We start from the raw sequence: 21922 nt of genomic DNA, 5'->3' as shown, positions 1-21922 counted from the left end.
GCACTTATGACAATCTGTCACATGGTGGCGCTGTACATCTCATTAGGAGATCACCACCACAACAGTTATTTATTAATTAAAAATACATTAAAAATGGCTAATGCAATTCTTGTAGCTTTGGGGGCCTCAAACAGTCTGAAATGTCACCCTTGTAGGTGTGTGATGGATTAGTAGCTGTGCTGGTACTGTCATTGGCAGCGCTGGGAAGGGCAATGGGTGGTTCAAGCTACAGTGGCCTCAGGACAAGGGCTCTGGCACTTATGTTTTTTTTTTTTACAAATTATGCACTACTGAGAGCACCAGCTGCATTGCTTTGATGGGAGAGAAGAATTGTGTAGAAGACCTGCTTTGACTGGGGTTTGAGGATTGGCTTTTTGTTGGTTGTTATTGCGTAATTTTTTTAGGACATATCTTTTCTTGTGAATTGGTCATTTCTTTTTAGGTATATTCCTGTCCAACCCTGGATAGTGCTCTTACCTATCTGAAGTTTGTGTAGTGCTTGAAGTCAGAATTCTGTTTCTTTTTCCCATGCACTTATCCTGAACTCTGCAAAACTGATGAAGCAAGTGAAGATTTAAAAATAATCTTCACAGAGACTAAGAAGTTCAACCTGGCTAGCATCACCAGCATTTATGGATCTCTCTTTACTCTCATTACACTGTCTAGGTTCACAACCTGAGAGAACTCCTCCCCGCCTCCACTGTGACTTGCCTGTCCTTACCCAGCACTGATTTGCTTCTTTTTGGTTCTAGCTTACCCCTCTGAGCCCCATTCTGTACCTGGCCCTCTTTACAGGGGGGTTATACAGCTGTTTGCTCAGCATTGAAACCTGTAACAGGGATCTACCTCTGCTAAATTGAACAGCTTGTGTTTCTTGCATCTGGGATCAAAAGTTCATTATTTTAATGTTTATCATTATTTTGAGATGCCCATTGTGTTTAATTCAAAGGCGGATACTAAACACAGGTTGCGTTAAATAAAATGGTACCTTAAGTAATTAAACCAATCCTATGCTTCACATTGTAAATGATTATAAAATGTTTAGTGTATTCTGTATAAGGGGACCGGTGAACAAATCTACAGATAAAATACTGTATTTTGGAAAGTACTTTCAGTACACTTCCTCTTGGATCATATAATATTTTGGCTTCACATCAGGAGTAAAGCTAAGCTTCTAAAATGCAAAATGTATAATGTAATGATTTTTAAAACACTCATTAGCTGGATTACCAGTTATGCTGCAGGTTTCAATGTTCCCAGTTTCAAAAGAGGAGGGAGAGGAAGAGTAGAGTTGGGTTTGTTGGAACCGGCACTTTCTGATTGGTTGAAGGGATTCCCCCAGCGAGGCAGAACGTACTCCTCCCGTCAAAGGAAGGTGATAACACTCGCCGTATAACCTGTGCTCTCCCTTGGGTAGCTTGCCACTGAGCAGTCAGGCTTTCCTCAGCAGTCACATGTGATAAATACACTAAGCGTCACAAAAGAGACTTCACACAGGATGTTGTAGTGGGTAAGTCCCACAGGTTCTGTATGTAATAAAATGTTATATTCTTCATACAAAGTCAATCATTATAACATGAGCATCATATACTTTGGACATGAAAACCATTCGGAATTATTACTAGGGTTACTACCCCCGCTCGTATTGGTATGATATCAATAGTGTGCACACTGGGAACGGTTCCTAATCTAACCACCCCCCAATAGTGAGAGAGCCCCCTTATGTGGTGTGACACACTATCCATCCCAGGCACACCCTAGCAATCCTGATAAAGTCCTACATGGTATTAGGGGACACCCCGGGTCATACCGATGTCAAAGGTATGTACATACATGAGAATAGAAAACTTTTTAGCAGCACCGGGGCCAGAGCATTGCGGTTATACCCAATATCAAATGTATTGTACTTTTGGCATGAATTAAACTTATAAAGTGGCACTGCCGACCAGTGTCGTGAAGCACAGGCGATTTACAAACTGTTATTCTCACTCACACACACTCCTCCGCACCGTTACACAATGTGACAGGTAACAGCCCAGTCCGTACGGAGCACTCTTGCACACATGCACACTCAGCACCCTAATGCAGTGCTACTGGATCCCAGCAGGTCAGTCCACCACCCCCTGCAAACTCTGTGGCCCCAGCCTCCCTTCACCCCCTGGTTCACCCAGATTGTTCTTTGGAAGATAATAACCAGCCCGCCTCCAAATACCAGGCTACCCGCGGCCGAAGTCACACTTAGTCTGAGTGCTCGGGAAGCAGGTGGGGATATGTAGCAAGTTTTAATTAGGAGGTAGACCTAAACAATGTAAGGTTAGAAGCCACTCAGGAACTTCACTCACAGGTCTCAAAACACAATAGTGTCACACAGACTCTTGACTCGCCTCTGAACTGTCCCAGAAGTGTTCCTTCAACATAGCCAATCTCTCTCTTGCTACTACCTGGCACCAAGATGTTTTCGGGAGGGTCCAAGTGTGGAGAGGGAAGTTGGTCCACCCCGAAGAGGGTCAAAAAGGGAACAACCGATGAATGGGGAGTAACACGGTGGAGCTTCTCAATGGGAAGAGGTACCCCAAGCGGTACATGATGATCTGGGTCATGCCCAGGCAATCCGGGCACAGCGTCTGGTGTGCATTGGTTGCACCAGACACTTCAGGTCTCCAATATGAAGAGTTTCAAATTCTGTACCTTCATGGAAATGAGGCACAATGACCAGTGCACATTGAGATGGGTTGCATCAGGCAATTCCGGTCACAAAGTGAAGAGTTGCAAATTCCATACCTCCCTGGAAAGGAGGCATAATCTCCAGTGCACGATGATACAGGCTGCACCAGACCAGTCTGGTCGCACACAGGTGCAAGTTCAGCAGAGCCACACAAGGTACAATGTGGAACTACTACAGGTACACCCCCACTTCTGAGGGTCGCACTCTGTGAATGGGACACTGCACGCAATGAGCATGCAATTGGCGTGTTGCAGAAGAGAGATGTGGCATGGATGACTAAATAGGCCACGTAGGGTCCCCAACCGGTGAATCCGCTCACCACCAACTAGACGTTTGAGTCAGGGTCTCTGCAGTACAGGAACCACACACTTTAGATACTGGCACAATTTTTGAGGCTCTGCACTAGACAACCAAGTCTCCAGACACAAGTCTTAGCTCCACGCTCACACTGTGCTACCCGATTGGATTGCGTAGCCGATGTGGGCACATGAGAGGACGCCGCTCTCCAGATGTCACAGGCAGATGGTGCAGGTCCCTCATGGGAGATCTTTGATGTCTCTGTGATCTACGGGAGACCAGGAGGCGCGCAGACGGACCCTTAGAGATCACACTTCAAGGTGCCACATTTCAGCAGGTCTTCGGCCTAGGCCAGCCACTATTCAGAAAGGACACGTGGTCCCCTTCATGGGCAGTTATCCTCCGTGTGCAAGACAGAGTCCTCTGGCAATGTGCACTAAACAGTTTGGGTTCTCCAGCCCCACGTCCCCTCAAGCATATGTCACCCCTTTCTAATAAGGATGGCGCCCGTGGTTATGCTGTTATGTGTCTTTGAAGTTAGGGATGGTTCAAGGAGTTTTCCTTTGAACTACGGTTGTCTCCCTTAAATTGTAGGCCTGACTCCCATGGGGCATAGAATGCAGATCTTAATCTTAAGTGGGGTCATGACGGTCTCTAGAGGCGACATGGCAGAACTTCTCTCTCCAATCTATCCCATTTGGTCCCCAAATGGCAGAGGTCTGACATTCTCATGAGATGCCTATGTTTCATGACTGTTGCTCGGGGAATGCACAGATGTGCTCCCGTCGACCCCTGGTGTCCACTAGAGCCAGGCACCACAGCACACAAGACTCTTAGAGCATAGAAATGGACATATTTTTATAAGTGCAATTTTTAAGTGAGTTATGCTGAAAAACCCTTTACCATTGGAAAGGGTTTGGCATGATGAATCCATAGATAGGAAACATCGTGAGGTGACTCCACTGCAATCCTCTATTGCAGCCCAAAGTAATGTCAACCACTTCCCAATGTTAACCTATGGGTAGAGCAAGCCTCATAGGTAGTGAAAACACACACAGGTATACCTCACTATCACCACCTGGGTGCACGTGCTCGAGTGCGCCCACCGACCTGCTATGGCAGAATGGACACATAGTCCCCAGTACCAGGGATGCAAGTGGGCCTGCAGAGTCTGCCGCAGCAGACTGGGCATGGGTTTAACTAATACATGTGTAAGTGCTTACGCACAATCCAGCAATGGCAGGCGGCACACGCAATCACAGGCACCACACGTGCAGGTGCGCACATGCAGCTGCCTGCTCTGGCAGGTGGCTCATGAGTTTATTCACGATAGCTGCCATTGCACACACACCGGTCTGCAATGGCAGACTGGGTCATGGGCTTACCCAGGCCCTGGCACTTCTGGTGTGAGTGCGTGCTCACCACCCTGCTTGGGCCAGCAAGACTCGGGTTGACTCCCTTGCAGGTGCAATTGCGCACACCTGGCCAGCGATGGTGGGCTGGGCACCTTCCCACTGGTACCATGGGTGCAAGCGCCCAGACACAGGTCTGACCCAAGTGTTAGAACACTGGGGGGTGCAGGTATGCACTCACCGGTCCGTAATGGCCGACCGGGCACCCATCCACAATGCCATAGGTGCCAAGGAACATCCTCCAGCCTGCTACAGAAGGCTGGACAAGTTTTCACAACAGCATAAGGGCTGATGCACGCACCCTGGCCTGGAATAGCAGGCTGGGCGCATAGATAACACCCCGCAGGTACAAGTGCACACTCCCTGGTCTGCGTTTGCAGAACTTCCCATGTTTCTGAACACCATGTCAGTGCCTCTTCCTAGACGGGGTAGGAATGCGCATGCACTTCCACACTGCCTAAACAGTGAGGATGTGCTCAGAGCCCTAACCCCACATGAGCGTGTTGGCAACACCCCAGGAGTCTCCCATGGGAAGAGCCGAGCTCCAAGGCAGGGGAAGCCCCATATGGGGGGGAGGGGGATTACTCACTAACTGGGCAGAAAACAACCATATGTACACGCCTGACCTTCAGCCTACCACCCCCGCTCCCTTCAGGGCTTCCCCGGGGGGGGTGCCCTCATGGTATTGGATGACCCACGCAGGGTTGATTGAGGCGAAAGTGATGCCTATCTAGACAGGGGCGCCTTAGCACCCCATTAGCCTGCAGTGATAGGTCCGATGCAGGGTTCACAGGCTATCTGGTGGGTGGCACACTCAGTGCTATGTCCCACTACTAGCCAGTGCCGTACCTGCCCTGGGTATGTGGTGTACCTATTTACGGGTCGCACAGGTGTACGACACCTAAACCCATGGCGTTTGCACCACCTGCCCTATGCGTGCAAGGTGGATGCATGCATCTTTTCTCTGCAGTACAGGGGGTAGGTGCCCAGATTTCTACCGTCATGCTGAGAGAGTCGGCAAAGACTAGGAGGACAAAGCGATACGTTTTGGGGTATTTTCCCTTAAGAAGGGCCATGTCCTGCATGGTTAGTAACTGTAGAATTCCGTTGTGTTGCCCAGATTTCACTTAAACACAGCGTGGATCCTAGCCTTGTGCTAGCTACCAGACTCCCTAATAAAGATCTTAGCAACTAGCTGAAAATCCTTCCCTGTAACAGATAATTCCTGGATAGTTGAGTTTTTAGGTCGAGCCTGGGTAGCGCATGCGCTGCGAGGCATGCTGTATTCAGGTAGGGACTTGAAGCTTCGCCCACTCTTTGCTCACATTTTTCATTGGTTTGTGTCATTGGCCACTGTAAACTGTGGCTGTTCATTGATCAAACGGCTTAGTAGTCCCTCCTTAGTACCACCTTGTTTCATTTTGTAACCTCTCATGGTGATACCCCCTGTTACGTGTGTTGTTGCTTGGTAGGCTTCAATTACAACCTCCGAGCACTATTTTCTCAAATAGCGTTGTCCTGCCTGTTGTTGCAGACAAGACACGCTTTCTCCTAACACTTTTCTTTATTTTTATAGCACTCATTTGCAATGCAAAAGGTCTCGCATGTGCAAGAGTTTAAGCTATTGGCATTGTACGTGACAATTCTTTATTGTTTAATTATTTTGTCCACCATAAGCGTGGAAGGGTATACTCAGACGTGAGTCCCTTGCTCATTGCACCGTCAGGATTCAAGCAAGCCGGGCCGAAGACGGCTGAAATGCCAGAAACCGGTCCCCGGTAGCTTGTTTCCTTTCCAGTGAAAGAATTGGCTTGGTAGTTTGGTTTGCCCTGTTCCCATGATACACTGGGCCAGGGACAGACTAATTTGCATATAGCCAGGTTCTGAGCTGGGATGGTGCAGTGAGCTAAAAAACGGTGTTGGATTAAGCCCTGATCTCTTGACTGGGTGAGAGTATTCTGCTTAATTCAGAAACTCTGTCCATCACCACCCCCTGTTGTTTAATTATTAAAGTTTAAGCTATTGGCATTGTACGTGACAATTCTTTATTTACCTGTTTTAGAAACGCATAAATAAAAGGCATTTCTATTTACAATGCCAATAGATTAAACTCTCATGAATCCAAGCCCTATTGCCTATGCCAATGCTTGTTTTTCCTGGAAGTGCTCAGGTTATATTAAGGTTCAGAGAATTCTGAACCCGTTTCATAAAGGTCATGGTTTTGTTACGAATTTGATAGTAGCGAACCGTAGCTAGTGAGTGCGGCAAGTACGAGTGTTTTCGCCATGTTAGATCGATGGATTCACTACGTATTTAAGGATTTCGTTCTGAACCCTTGGGTTCCATTTTGTGTATGGCAGCCATTTTGTGGTTGCCCTCACATAGGCCGATGACTACGGCCGAACGAGTCTTTAGTACACGTACACGTTAGCTGACTTCTGATTGACCAGAGTGAACTGACCTTGTTGCCTGAAGCTGACCTTGTTAAGCCAGTTCCTTATCCGGTAGCTGATCGAGATTGAAGATCAGAGAGCAGGACGTTGTAAAGTTTGGTATGCACACACACACACCTTATCCTACTTCTCATCTGTTTCTGTTCCTTCTTTTATGGCCTATTTATGGTATGGGTTGTGGTCTTTTATTATGGGTTTGTCCGGCCTGTCCGAGAAAGAATTTTGGGCTTTCCCATGTAATTGATGGTGGGCTGGACAACTGAAAAGTGGGTTTGTTGTCATGCGATACCTTTTGTAATGTTACCCTTGATTGGACAAACTGTAAATAGTGGGTGTTTGTCCGGAATGTGATTTTTAGCATAAAAGACGATGTCTTGCAAAACGAAAATTGAGCAGTCTCTGACGAACCTACTTGTGTCGTACTTCGTAGACTTCTGTTCCTGGTTGCAGCCAATAAATTTGATCTCTGACGTCACCGAGAAGTATCCTGTGTCTCTGTATTCTAAGACAGGTGAACCCGAAGACTTTGGGCGTGCCCCTGGCGCCGCTGGGTTCTAAAACCCAGTTCTTTAGTATGAAATGAAATGAAGTAGCATTTATAAAGCGCGTGGTTACCCAACGGCATCCCAGCGCTAGGGTCGAAACCGCAATAGACTAAGGCAATCAGTGTGGGAAAGTGTATATAATTTCAAGTTAAAAAGATGTCAGCCTGTCCCTGCTCCAGCTGCCCCTCTTGAGGACAGGACTTTCTGCGTTCAGATGTTTTGCAGGCTCTATGGTTTGGGGCAGCAACATAACTCTGTATGCCTGTGTCTTACACACTGCACAAGTAAACTGCATCTCGAAAGCTGCTCCTGTGTCGCTGTGGTCTGAAAACAATTTACCTTGTTGAGAAGAACATCCCTTTCGCTGAAAGTCCAGGTCGGGGGGATTTCTGAGCTCACATAAGTGTAGTTGGGTTTCAGCTGCAACTCGCTCAAGTGATTACACTCAGCACCTTATCCCCCGCTGCCAAGGAGACGCGGGAAGTCAATTACAGGCGCCAATGCTTGAAGTTCAAGAGAAGCGAGGCTGACATACAGCGGCGGAACAAGCTGCAATCTGATATTGAGAAAGGCTTCCAAGATGCATGGACAGGATTAGAACTGTGCTGGAAATATATTGTTATCCAGGCAGAAGCTGAGTATGTCCTTTTCCTGAAAATAAAGAAGTGCATCAGGCAATGTGGAGAGGGTGACCCATATTTTTAGACTCACACATTTGTAGGTTTCTAGATTTCAAGGCTTAAAAAGACCGTGATCCTCACTTAAAAACCTGATGAGATTACTAGGCTCTCCGCGTTCAAGTACCACTGTTTTTAATCATGACATGGAACCCGTCAATTAAAGTTGATTCAGCGGGCACCCATAGTTATTTTTAATCCACACACTCTACTCACACTGTATATATACCACACACCGTCAGAAGTGTGGCTCAATGGTTAGAGCGGCAGACCCTGATGCAGAGGTCTAGCCCGGGACCAGGGTTCAATTCCCCGCCTCGGCGGGTCTTGGGCTCAAAATTCCACGCACCTGATAATTCTCGCCTCGGTGCCTATTCCAATCATGGAACCCACTCTGCAACTCTGGGCAATAGCTTGCTTAATCTCCACAACGGCCCCCTCAACGCTAAGGATGCCTGGCCTCCACCTTGGAGGTGCCCAGGAGTGGACGCCTCACAGGGAAAGCCAGGATGGGTTCCACAGCGGTATTCGTACAAGCGCCTTGAGACCCTTGCGGGTGAGTAGAGCGCTATACAAGTATCAATTTACATTTACATCTACGGCCAAAACTGAGGTAAAAAAAGATCTCCGGCAAAAAGCTCCCTCTACAGGGCCTATTGGGCATTGCAGCGCCGGCCCAACGAGGAGCTGTCCGGTGATGAAGCATGGCACCTCTCGGGGTGTGTGAGGGCCCTAACTCCTTATAGGAGCTACTCTCCCGATCTTCTTTCCTACTGTTAGGAACAGCACACTCCGTGGGTTACACTTCATATACCTATACCATAGACTCGGTCCTGAGCACTGGCGGAACGAAAGTTCAGGGCTCCCCCCTGTAAGGTACACTGAGGGCCCCCAGCTCCGGATTTAATACGGAGCTTTCAGGCCTGAGTACTGTGCTGAGGGGGCCCCCTGCAGCACGGGCCACCCCCACACCGCAGGGGCTGCTGGGCCTGTGTTACGCCCTTGGTCCTGAGGTAATTTAAGGAAGGAGGCCCGAGCAGTCAACAGCACCTTTTACCACCCTAGCTGAAATCCGACATGCTATTTCCTCGAATTTCATCTTCTTCCCATCAGACTCCCGTCTAATGAGCTCCACTTTGCGCAGTGTGTTCTCTTGGCCAAATGCTGAGATCAAGACAACCACTTTGCCATGTAACTAGTGCAGCCATATTTGACTAGTGAAACCACCACTTTAGTTAGTGTAATGTATGAACCACAGCAGTGAACTACTGCATACTTCTTACATTCTCTAACTTTAGATCTCCATGCTCACACCATTTTAAATATGTATGCCCCATGATATATATATATTTGAAATTCATGAACATTTCCATTCTCTGTAAAACATGTCGTAAGTATGTCAGACGAGCACTCAACCATATTCCAGGGAACCCTTTGTATATGGTTAGTCAGGGGAACTAACGTTTAAAATTCCTCATCGACTCCCAAGGTTTCCCTTTATTAGTGGGTCAGATTGGAAAGGTTAAAAAAGACTATATTAAGGGGCAATTAGGATTTTAATGGTCCTATGACCCTTATGGGGCAACACGTTTCTGCCTATTCTGCTGGCCGAACAGAGTCCGAGACATTCGTCAGGGCGGTATAGCCTCTCTAATGCTCCCCCTTTGAGGTGTATCTTAAATCAAAAAATCAGTCATGCACTATGAAATTATTTAGGCATTCAGAGGCAGAGAATACTTGCCTAATCAACGGTACACAGGCCGTACTAATGTAGGCCCCACGGGGGGCGGAGGGAGGTTGTCCTGTAGTCACACTTTCATCAAGGGCCCCTAACCTTCCGTTTTACCTACTAGATCCACTCGTAACAGCTCTTGGTAAGTTGTGTGGAAAGATACAGTGCATTCCTGTATGCGAAAAAGAAGACGAGCGTGGTAAAGTGAACATTTGGGACAGGTTATTAGGAACTGCTTAACCATAAATGTGTGTGTGCAAAATTAGTGCAGTTTGCTTACAGCAACTTGCAACATCAGAATTTTTTCAAAGTTATTGACGTTTATAAGACATGCATGTGATATCCTTTCAAATAATATGGTTATGGGGAAAAACATTGCAAATCACACTTTTAATTGCAAAAAAATATAGGTAAATAGATTGAAGTTTGTTTTTTCGGCTACGCTGGGCCTATCGGCCAAACTGTTTAACCTTGTAAAATTGTAGAGTAGTCAACTTCATACTACTTTGCAAATAGAATTCTATCCACTGTTATTCATTAGTAAAATTATTATCTTGGGTAAGTGATGTGAACCTTTTACTTATTGAAGGAAAATATTTAATGAACAATAAGGGAACAATGCCTGGCAATGTAAGGCTGAAAGCACACTGACAAAGATTAAATAGAGCCATTTGCTTACGCTACACTGAATCCTGTATCTGGTTTCCATCACACTTTCACAAATTCACTTTTTAAAGAAGGCAGTCAATCTATTTGCATTAAAAACTGTCCTAATTCTTGCAGTTCGCTATTATAAGCATGTCCTGTCCTGTGGTCAGAATGGTGTGTCCTGCAAAAAATGCCTTTCATGAGAGCAAAGTAGAAACCAAAGCTTTCCCGATGAAGACTTCAATGTCAAAGATAGTTGAAACATTTCAAGATACCTCCTGAAAAAGATAGTGATATGCTGAGAGAGGTCACAACTTTGTGCTTGGTTTGGGCACGATTTATTAGTGATGGATGTATTGATATTTAATTTACAGAGTATTACTCTCTGGGCTGAAATTTGTTAGTTAAATGATTTGATTTTTAAATGGTCTATGATGAAACAACGCCAAAGGCCAATTGTTTACTTTTACTAGGATGCGTTAGCCATTTTTGGGGGATAAGGCTCACCACTTTCGGTGTACAGTACAATTAATTTGAAAGACCTCAAAAGTACATTATCAATGATTGTCGTCTAATTAAAATAAATAAAGTCACCAAGAAGTTATACATGCAATCAATGTTATCATCATGAAAGAGGATTCAATAGACGAACTGTAATTGAGCGAAAATAGGCAAAACACGTTAAGATGCGTAAGACTGCATAATTAAAACAGTTTCTGGTCGATCTAGGTTGTCCTTCTATTTTGAAACATTTCGCATATTACTTATCAGTAATTGGTCAACACCAACATAGATCTTCTTTTCTCTTCCAGAGGTCACGAGAATCCTTCGATCTCAACACCTCCTGCTTAATGCCTCCCCTCAGCGCCATCAAGAGGCGGTTCTCGGGGGCCCCGCAGCTCCCACCTCTGATGCACCGCCAGGCGGCGGCCAATGAATATGGGAAAGCGGCGGACACGGATCAAGGTTCGAGGGTGGTCTTCACCATCGAAGAAAGTGGACCAGGATCCGGGTATGATGACTCGGATTCAGATTGCTCCGGGTAAGGAAGAGCCGGGCTATGCCCTCTGGTGACTTTTGGTTTCGAAGCCTAGTGCCAGGAGAATTTTTGATTGGGTGGATTCAGGGCATGTGTTATAGATATGGGTACAACATAAAGTTCTTCTGAAGTAAGAGCAATACTTAAGAGTACTGACATTACTATGTTTATATTCTGCCTAAAACTGAGTCCCTTTTTGGACTTTAGATGTTCTACATTTTTTTGTTTTCTTATATATTGGATGTAGTTTCCAACATTTTACAAATTTAACAAATGCAGAAATTAATAAATCTCTGCTAACCATTGTGTATCATACCTGTAGCTGCATAATACATTTATTGGACCTAGTTACTAAATATGCCTTTTCCGTCGGCTGCTGAAATTGCAAAACTACTTATGTCCAAAAAGCCTTTTTGATCACCCTAGGCATTATTGTTGAGTGTGTGCTGTGATGTCAAGACATCAACACTGTGTGCCAAGGATAATTCTGAAGCTGTACATTCATTCTCTAAGAATTTGTGTCTCCCATTTTCAAAGTGTTTTCTGAGATAAATAGTTTCTGTCCTTGTAAAATTCTTCATTTAGATTCACAAAGACCAGATCTAGGGCTTTTGGAACATGCAGAAATGGTTTACGCCTGCTAAGAACACACAAGGTGTGTATTGTTAGGAAGTAGCAGTTGCCGCAAGATCTTCAAGGAAGGGTCCATTGCAAAGTAGCACGGGGAACGCATTAAACAAAGCACACAGGAGGGCGTCAGCAGGGATACAAAATATTTCCTTATGCAGTTCCATACAGCACTGGTGTGGGGTGGAAGCATACACTCAACAGTAATCACATTTGATGATAGATGAATGCTCCAATGACCTGAGCCAAGACATGGATAATAAAGTCTCCAGCCAATGGCTGAAACTGGCTTAAGAACGCCAGTGGTTGAAAGGGGCGGCCCCAAAGCTCGCTCTATGTCTATTGATAGCAGTAGGTCATTTACATACCTTCAATGTCAAATCCCAGACTGAAAATGGCCAATGTGTATGGTTGATGGGCGGTGCCACTTTTCCTCCAGGACCCCCATATGTTGATCACCGCTCCTGTAATTTCCTCATACTGATATTTTAATGTTTTTGGTGTCTAAAGGGAAAAAAAAAAAAAACTCCTCTGCGAGATTAGGCTAAAAGCTTTCTTCGCATTAAAGGTTGGGTACAGTGGAAATGAATAGTGATATTATGTAATATTATCTTCCATCTAATAGATCATATTTAAGCATATCTTAGAGACATCAAAGGTTTGATCACAGCTTTTTCCTCCTTTAAACCTCTCCCACGCCAGACTTGAATAAAACAAGCATACCAACTGCATGAAGTATTGACTATTATAGCTACTTTTTTGTACTTTTGTAACTTTTATTCTTCAGCGTATGAAGCTCATGAGTAACATTGAACTGAGGTTCGTGCTTCAAAAACAATGTGTGTAGAGGGGGGCGTGGCTTCGAGGGCGAAGATGGCGGACGCGGCTCAGTAGAGCTCCTGCCAGCCCGTTCTTTATCCGCTCACTTATCCTGGCCCTACCTCTTCTTCCCCCATCTCAGCTAGTGCAGGAGTTCCCTGGAGTCCAGAGGGTCCCGGTGGTGTGCTTCATCGAGCTCCGGGCGCCCGCTGGCGCGATCATCGAGGGCCGTCCATTCTGGGCCTACCTGCCGCGTGGTGAGCCGGGGCCTCGATTTTTCACCCCTCCGCTGGTGACGCCACGGGACCGGCGGGGTCTCGGTCGGCTTGGCCCGAGTGGCCGGGGCGGGGCTCACTGGAGCCGGAGTCAAGGGCTCGTGACCGTGCCCGGCGGAGAGTGGTCCCGGCTCGTCGGTGGCGGGGACCCACAACGCATCCTGAGTGCCCAGTCTTGTCTCTGGCTGGGCTGCGGCGGGGCCCGGAGACGGAGGACCCGGCGGTTGGTCCTAGCCCGGTAGCCCCGGCGCCACGGGGGACGGACGAGTCCCCCCCCTCGCTCCAAGGTTTGCTTCCTCTCCCGACGACGTGGGACGGCCTGCACCTGTACCTGTCCCGCCAGTGATCCGTAGCGGCCTTTCCATCGGTCCGCCCCGTCGGCGGCCATGACGAGGGGCAAGGGCGGCCACACAGCGGCTACAACGGGGCCCATGGACAAGTTTGCCGGCCCGGGGAATGGTGCTGGAGCGGCCGGAGGGAGTCAGACGGCCGGCCCGGACAATGCAGCGTTGCTCACGGCCATCACGCAATCCCGGGATATGCTGGACGCTAAGATCGGCGCGGTGGGCGCCGACGTGATGTTGCTGCGCCAAGACCTCCGCAATGCGGTGGCCCGCATCACGGAGACGGAAACCCGGGTCACGACGGTGGAAGGCGATGTGGGTGCCCTGAAGAAGAGAGTCGCCGACCTGGAGCAGACGCAGCGGGGCTTGGCGCTCCGGGTGGAGGATGCCGAAGGTCGGGCACGGCGAAATAACCTCCGCTTTGTGGGCTTTCCAGAGGGGTGCGAGAAGGGGCCTATGGACGTCTTCCTTTCCCGGTGGCTGGAGAGCTGGCTGCCCCCGGACGTCCTCTCGAACTGTTTTGTGGTGGAGCGAGCCCATCGGGCCCTGATACAAAAGCCTCCGGCTGGAGAGCGGCCTCGCCCGATCATAGCCCGGATCCTGAACTACCACGACAGAGATGTCATCCTCCGGGAGGCGAGGCTCAAGGACACCCTGCAATTCGACAATTGCAAAATCATGATTTTCCCTGACTATACAAAGTTGGTACAGCAGCAGCGTCACTCCTTTCTGGCAGCCAAGGCCAGACTCCGGGGCCTGAAACTCCAGTATTCCCTGCTATACCCGGCCCGCCTTCGGGTCATTTTCAACTCACGGACTCACTTCTTTGATACTCCGGAGGCCGTCTTTGCTTGGACCGACGAGGCGGTCCGGCTTCGCCCACATGTTCAGCCGGGGCTCCACGCCGGCTCTTCCCGCAGTTCTTCTCAGGAGCGGGGCGATCAGCCGGCCAAAGGGAAGCGGCACCGCAAGTCCCGATCGAGGCGGAGGTCCCTGTCTCGGGACCCTCTTTTGGGCGACACGCAGCCGGAGACAGATCATTCTGGCGGGGGGTCGTGACATACAACGGCTGACCCTTCTGCTGCAATCTACTTTTCGTCTGGGGTCCCATGCTGACACGGCGGAGCGCTGTTCAACGATCCAGGTCGGATCTGGTGCGGTATTACTTGGCCTTTACGGGCCTTAGCTGGACTTATGTGGACCGATGCACTATGTATGCGTTGTTATTGCTGATGTTTATTGATGGAAGTGGGGGGGGGGGGGTGGGCATATTTGGTGGGCTGCCTCCTGCTGTTGGGGTAGGGGAGGTTCGTGTTTTGGGGTGTGTGCTTGGTTGGTTCTTGAGGGGTAACTGGGATCCATTGGTATGCCTAGCTTTTGGTGCTCTGTTTTGTGCCTTAACTACAGTATGCCGCGACAGGTACTTCATTGTTTCTTGAGGTATTGGGGTGGGGGTGGGGGGTCGGGGTTGGTTTGGGGGTGTGTTGGGGAGTCTGGCTGTGGGGGGGGTGTGGGAATGGGGGTGCTGTTCTTTGGGGTGCACGTGATCTATCTGACCTATGCTGTTGTGGGGGTTGGGGCCTGGGCCGGGGGCCGGGGTGTTTGGGGTTTGCTATATCGGGATGATGGCTGATGTCCCTGGCTTGGCGCCTTCTGGTGCCGTTATGCGCATTCTTAGCTGGAATGTCCGGGGTCTCTTGGATAAGATAAAACGGGGGGCGGTACTGCGTTGGGCCAAAAGGGATCTTGCAGACGTGCTCATGCTCCAAGAAACGCACATGCTTGGTACGAGGGCCCTGAGTCTCCAGCGCTTTGGTTTCCACCAGGTGTTCCATGCCGGGTTTGCCAGGGGCTCCAGGGGGGTGGCTATTCTTGTTCATAGGCGCCTGGCGTACACGCACGAGCGCCAGTGGCTGGACCCTCAGGGGCGCTTCGTGTTCATCCAGGGGAGAGTTGGTGTGGAGCCGGTGGTGTTTGGGTGTGTGTATGCTCCCCCCCCCTCTGCAATGGGCTCTGGCTGAACGGTTATTTGCTCTGTGGGCTGAACTCCCTGACTCTTTGGCGGTGATTGGTGGCGATTGGAACGATGTGATAAATGTGGCCGTGGACCGGCAGCGGAGTCTTGGGGTGGCGCCTGTCCCCGCTCCTACGCGTCTGGGCGCTATGTTGGATGTATTGGGTTGGGCTGATGTATGGCGGCATTTACACGCGGAGCGCCGCGAGTACACCTACGTCTCAGCGGTACATGGCTCCCTCTCGCGCCTAGACTATGTCTTCGTCCCACGGGCCTACCTTGCCAGAGTGAAAGGGGCGGCGATACGGCCTCGCGGGCTCTCCGACCATTCCCCGGTGGCGGTCCAGATAGACTTGCATAGACCGCGTCAGCCCTTCCGCTGGCGGATGTCCACGTGGCATCTGCAGCGGCCTGACTACTCCCAACATATTCGTGGCGCTATTGCCCAGTACTGGCAGGATAATCTAGGTGTGGGGGTGGACGCAGTGACAGTTTGGGAAGCCATGAAGCCCACGCTGCGGGGCATCGATCTAGCGTGGTGCTCGTCGGCTCGCCGGGCGCGGTTGGAGGGCATAGCAGCGGCGGCGGAACGGGTGGAGGAGCTGGAGGCGCGCCACAGAACTGCGGCGGATGACATCTCCCTGCGACAGCTTCTGCAGGCGCAGCAGACGCACTCTGCAATCTTGTTGGGTGAGGCTCGACAAGCGTGGCTGGCCACCCGTAGCCGGGTGTATCAGTGGGGCGACAAATCGTGCAAGATGCTTCATCGACTCTGTCAACAAACCTTGCAGCCTCTTACACTCCCAGGCCTTGTGGACGCTGCGGGCGTGGCTATCACGGACCCGGCTACCCTGGCCGCTAGCTTTGCGCACTACTATAGAGGTCAGTACGCCTCCCGGGAGGCTCTGGCTCCCGCCGCCATAGCCGACTATCTCGCCTCGGTCCCCCCGGCCGCGGTGTCGGATGAGGTGCGGGACGCTCTGGACCTCCCCCTGACGGCGGAGGAACTTGGGGACGCGCTGGGTCAACTGAATGTGGGCAAAGCGCCTGGACCAAGCGGCTTCCCCAGTGAGTTCTATCGCAAATTCCATCTGCAGCTGGGGCCACATTACCTACGTGCTTTGGAGGCAGCGCGTGGGCAGGGCCGCCTCCCGCCGGACTGGCGGCATGCTGAGATCGTTGTGTTCCAGAAGCCGGGGCGACCCCCGGACCGCCACGACTCCAATCGGCCCATTTCCCTTATTAACTTCGAGGCCAAGCTCTTGGCCAAAGCCCTCGCGAACCGCCTGCTTCCGCATATCACTGCCCTCGTACATCCTGATCAAGCTGGCTTTATGCCACGCCGGGCGACGCGGCACAACATTCGGCGGGCGCAGGCGGCGATTGATGCTATCGATGCCTCGGAGGACCGGGCGGCGTTGTTGCTGGCCGACATAGACAGCGCCTTTGACTCAGTCAGCTGGACCTTCCTATTCACCCTTCTACCGCTGCTGAACCTTGGCCCGACCTTCATCTCCTACGTCCGCTTGCTCTACACGGAGGTTACCGCCTCGGTGCGGATATCGGGGGCGGCCTCGGCACGATTCCCGGTTACCCGAGGCACACGTCAGGGGTGTCCGCTTTCTCCCTACCTATTTGCGCTGGCCATGGAGCCGCTGGCGGCTAGGGTCCGTGCTGACGCGCTGTACCGGGGCTTCGTCTGGGGCTCGGACCACACGGACCGCATTGCTTTATATGCGGACGACGTGCTCTTCTTTATGACCGACCTCCGAGTTACTGGCCCCCGGGTTCTGGAGTTGATGCGTGGCTTCGGCCAGGCGTCGGGACTCTATCTTAACCCGCGCAAATCGACTCTCTGGGTGCTGGGTGAGGGTACGGTGGACCTTCCATGGGCAGCCTCCCTCCGGATGGCAGTGGAGGGGGTGAAGTACCTGGGAGTCTTTCTCTCTGCCTCGCCTACGGTGGCATGGGCCCGGAACATTCAGCCGGTCTGGGACCGGGTCCAGCTGGACGTCAAAACATGGACACGTATGCCTCTTAACATATATGGCCGGTCGGCCATTTTCAAAATGGTGGCCTTGCCTCGTCTTCTTTACCAGCTACAGAACCATCCCTACCCGATTGACCAGCAGTGGTTTCGCAGTGTAGATTCAGTGTTGGGCAGGTTCTTGTGGGCCGGAGGCGCCTCTAGAGTGGCACTCCGTACGTGCTTCCTTTCTACCTACTGCGGAGGCTTGGCTACCGCGGATATGCTGTCCTACTATCAGGCCTCTCATCTCCTGGTGCTCAATGAGTGGTGGTATGGGGACCGTGGTGACCCGGCCTATGCTCTGGAGCACAATCTAATGGACGGCGCCTCTCTCCACACTCTGCTGTACTCGGCTGGGAGGAGACGGCGGCTCCCACGCGTGACCCAGTTAGTGTTTGCCGTTTGGCGGAAGGCTCTACACCGCATGGGGTGGTGGGGCAAACTTACGGCGGAGACTCCGCTGTGGCGTAACGGCCTGCTGCCGGCGCTGGCGTCGCTGCAGGGCTTTGACGGCTGGGACGCGATCGGGATTTCGTCCCTGGGGCATGTCCTCTCCGGCACCACTCTTAAGTCCTTCCAAGAGCTTAGCACTGAGTTTGGCATGCCCAGGACCCAGTTCTTTCGCTACCTCCAGCTCCGCCACGCCCTTACTCCTAGCCTGGTAGGGCTGGAGCAACTCCCGGACTTCAGTCCCATAGAGGCAAAGCTGTTTATGGGTGACTTGGGCGATAAAAAAGTCTCCCAGATCTACCGATCCCTGGTCACGCACTGCTCCCCCTCGCTCCTGACACTGAAGGCCCTATGGGAAGCCGATGTTGGTCCCTTGGACGAAGACGACTGGCGCGAAGCCCTGGAATCCCCCCGGGGGACGGCCATTGCAGTCCGCCTCCGCTTCATACAATTTAAATATCTGCACCGAGCTTATTTTACGAGGGAGCGGCTGTGGCGGGCGGGGCTGATTGCCAACCCGGAGTGTCTGAGGTGTGGTTCGGAGAGGGGCACCCTCTTTCATACTGTATGGTCTTGTGAGCGGTTGACTCGGTTTTGGGCGGGGGTTTGGGGTTGCCTGTCTGAGGTGTTGGGATGGGAGTTGCCCCGTACGCCCCGGTTGGGCCTTTTGCATGTGTTGGAGAACATAGGGGGCAACGTATACAAGCGCCATCTACTGCTGTTGGGACTGGTGGTGGCAAAGAGAGACCTGGCGCAGGCCTGGAAAAGCGAACGAGCCCCTCCCCTTAGTGCATGGAGGGCAGGCCTGGACTTCATCATGGGCCTGGAGCAGCCTGTTTTCGAGGCTCGGGGGTGCCCCCGCAAACATTTTAAAATATGGAAGCGATGGGCGGACTATAGGGGCCTCCCCCTCGACCCCCCTATGGACATGGACGATGCATTGCCTCGAGGTGTGTACCCAGCACCTTAGGCCGCTGACCGGCCCCGCATATATCCCTCTCCTATTCTGGTTGCTTAATGGTCACGTGCACGGGGTTAGGGTGGGATAAGGGGTGGGCTGTAGTTGGGGAATGGGGGGAGTTCTGGGGGTTGGTGGGTGGCTATGTGTTCCGAATATCTTGAAAATTGCTGTATAAGGGGGTTCGATGCTATGCCATAAATGTGCCTTTTCATACTTGCTGTTGACAGTCTCCTCCTGATTGTGGAGGGCTGTGCCTGCACTTGCTTGACCCTCTAATAAAAATGGTTTTGAAAAAAAAAAAAACAATGTGTGTATTTACTCATTTTAACATTCCAAGACAGGCTGGAAGCTTTTCAGGCTCAGTTCTTTCTCTCTTCTTTAAATGACTAGTTAACAAGTATTAGAACATGTTGCACCTGCATTAATCATTTTAGAAAAAACACGGTGAGGGCTCTAATTTGAGGGCATTAACAGCGAGATAATTGCCCCTCACCCTTGTCAAACATATTTGCCATCAGCTTCGAAAACATATTTTTTGGTGGTGGGAAACTAACTCTTCATATTTCCCTCTAGACCAGTGATGCTCAAAGTACGGCCCGGGGGCCACAGGCGGCCCGCCTGACATTTATGGGCGGCCGCCGTGTCAAAAGCAGCACTGGTAGCTGTACACTGGACTCAGCACTTACATTAAAATATGTCATATAAATCTATAATCAATTAGTTAAATGTTAATTGTGGTTAAAGAAAGGAAGTAACAAAGGTGATTAGCACTGCTTAACTTTAGGGACACCTTCATTTTTTAAGACATCTTGCATCAATCGTGTAAAAATATAAACATTCCTCTCAAAAAGTGTATTTTATTAACTTGCAGGACCGTTTCACATTAGTAAGTTAGTAGAACAGATTATATCATTGCATTGAGAAGTATTATTTTAAAAGTGATGGTTTTCACACATGAATTTAGAAACATGTGTGGTCCCCACCTCATGCTGACCTCAATGTCCATAGTGAAATAAGAAGCGAGTCCGTTGTTCTGTAGCCCTTCGGGTGGCCTGGCTTTCTTTTACACATGAACAACATTATAGTTTATTAAATCAAACACAGGAGAAGGTTTTTTACAGCGCACACCCAGAAGTCATGTATTTCGTGGTGCTCTTATATGTGATAATGAAGAAAAAGGAGAGAAAATGAAATTAAACAATTGCCTAGGATCACACCATTTGGTCAAGCGGGGAAGCCAAGATTGATCCCAGGTTTTCTGGCTCCACATTGTTCAGTTTAATTCAGCCATTAGCTGTACATGCTTCGCTTCCCCTACAACCAACTTTGACAAGCGCGAGCATCAACGCGCGCGCACTTAGGACCCGACCCCCGCCCCTACCTCGTTTAGTACAGTGGCGGCCGGTCAGCCCCCAAGGGGTGACCGGCCACTTAGTCCTTCCGGGGGGGAAGAGTGACGCACTTCCGGTGGGACAGAGGGCGGAGCCTGGGGACCTATTTAGGTTCGGGGCGGGGACCCCAGTCTCTCCTTCCTCTGCTGCACCGGACCGGTTTGTGCGCGCCCAGAGGCGTCTCCCTCTCCCCTCTCCACCTTTGTTAGTTTTAACTCCCACCCACCCGTTCCTTTAGCTCAGTAGGTTGGAGGGGCGTGTTGCGGTAGAAAGACCTTGGAACAGTAAAATTGACCGACGGAATAATAATAATAATCCACATTTGGGGGAGGAGCCAAGATGGCGACCTGAACGGACGTGCCGAGTCTCGGCTCCGCGAGCCTGTACTTCCAGCGCTGTAATCCTGTCTCACATCCTGTATTCTGACCGTGGCGGCGTGATGCTGTGTCCGCGCTGAGTCTGCCCGTGTGCCTCCGGGATTCCTGTGAGCTATACTACCGGAGAAATCATCGCCGAAGCCTTGGACCTGCGCCCGTTTGCCTCCGCTCCGCCGAGGGTCGCAGAACCAACAACTGCCTCTCTTCTGCTGGTCACTCCGGCGATTGCATTTTCTCGCGGCGGATTGACAATGGAATCTCCTGTGCGACGCTCCGGAACCGTGAGCGGTGTATGCGACGACGGCCCGCCTGGTGCTATCTTCATACCGTGCCTAGCCCCTTCTTCGTGCATACACCCCTGGGAGGAAGCGATGGCGGCCACTTTCCCCGTGCGAGCTGGGGCTGTCCTGTGCCACGACTATGCCGTCCGGCCCACCGAAGACCTGAAAGATGCGACACCCACGCAGTCCCCTGAGACGGGACTGGAGGCCCTAACCTCAGAGCCGACATACGGGACCGTTCTTGCCGCATTGACCAAGCTCCGCCATGACTGTTATGCCTCCTTCCAAAGGATAAGTGGGCGTCTCGACGATGTTCTTCTTCTGAGTCCCGGGAGACCGACCAGCTACCAGAACTGTGCTGGCTCGCCCCTGCTGACTTTATCCGGGGGCTCTGAGGCGCAGAATTTGTGCGGAGAGTTGTTGCCTTTCCCTGTCTCCCTACTTCACCTTCAGCGACGGGACGATACCCTCAGAGGCGCTACAATGTTTCCCCTCCAGTCGAACATTGCAACTTTCTCGACTGTAAGGTTAGTGTATCAGACTCTGCCTTCGTCTGTCTCGTTCCCCTTTACATCTGCAGCCTTGGGAAGAACTTTTCTCAGACGGTGGTGGGAAAAGCGATTTTTGAGTCTTGGGGTGCTTCTCCTGTGTGTCTACAATATCGAAAGTGCCGGGAGGCGCCCATCTTGCCTCTGCCTCCTTCTTCTTCACGCGTGGTGGCCATCTTGTCTTCCTGCATTGTCTGACCCGGACCTCCCCTGTCGGCCATTTCCGAAGAGTCAGTCAAGATCTGGCCAGGGCTGAAGGGAATCCGCTCAATACTCTT

The 21922-nt window shown here is 50.7% G+C and overlaps 1 protein-coding gene across 2 annotated transcripts in view; it reads left to right on the top strand.

Annotated features, from left to right (window-relative positions):
- The window catches only part of PDE4C (phosphodiesterase 4C), a 1034448-nt gene that overhangs the window by 319457 nt on the left and 693069 nt on the right, over positions 1-21922 (top strand). For both annotated transcript variants that reach the window (XM_086946998.1, XM_086946997.1), the window contains one exon: positions 11302-11531. In XM_086946998.1, the coding sequence (XP_086803124.1) occupies positions 11302-11531 (230 nt within the window). The remainder of the gene's footprint in view (positions 1-11301; positions 11532-21922) is intronic.

This window comes from Lissotriton vulgaris, chromosome 12, assembly GCF_964263255.1.
Source record: "Lissotriton vulgaris chromosome 12, aLisVul1.2, whole genome shotgun sequence".
NCBI lineage: Eukaryota > Metazoa > Chordata > Amphibia > Caudata > Salamandridae > Lissotriton > Lissotriton vulgaris.
The sequence above is the reverse complement of the archived record's forward strand: the minus strand, read 5'-3'. Positions and strand labels throughout refer to the sequence as shown.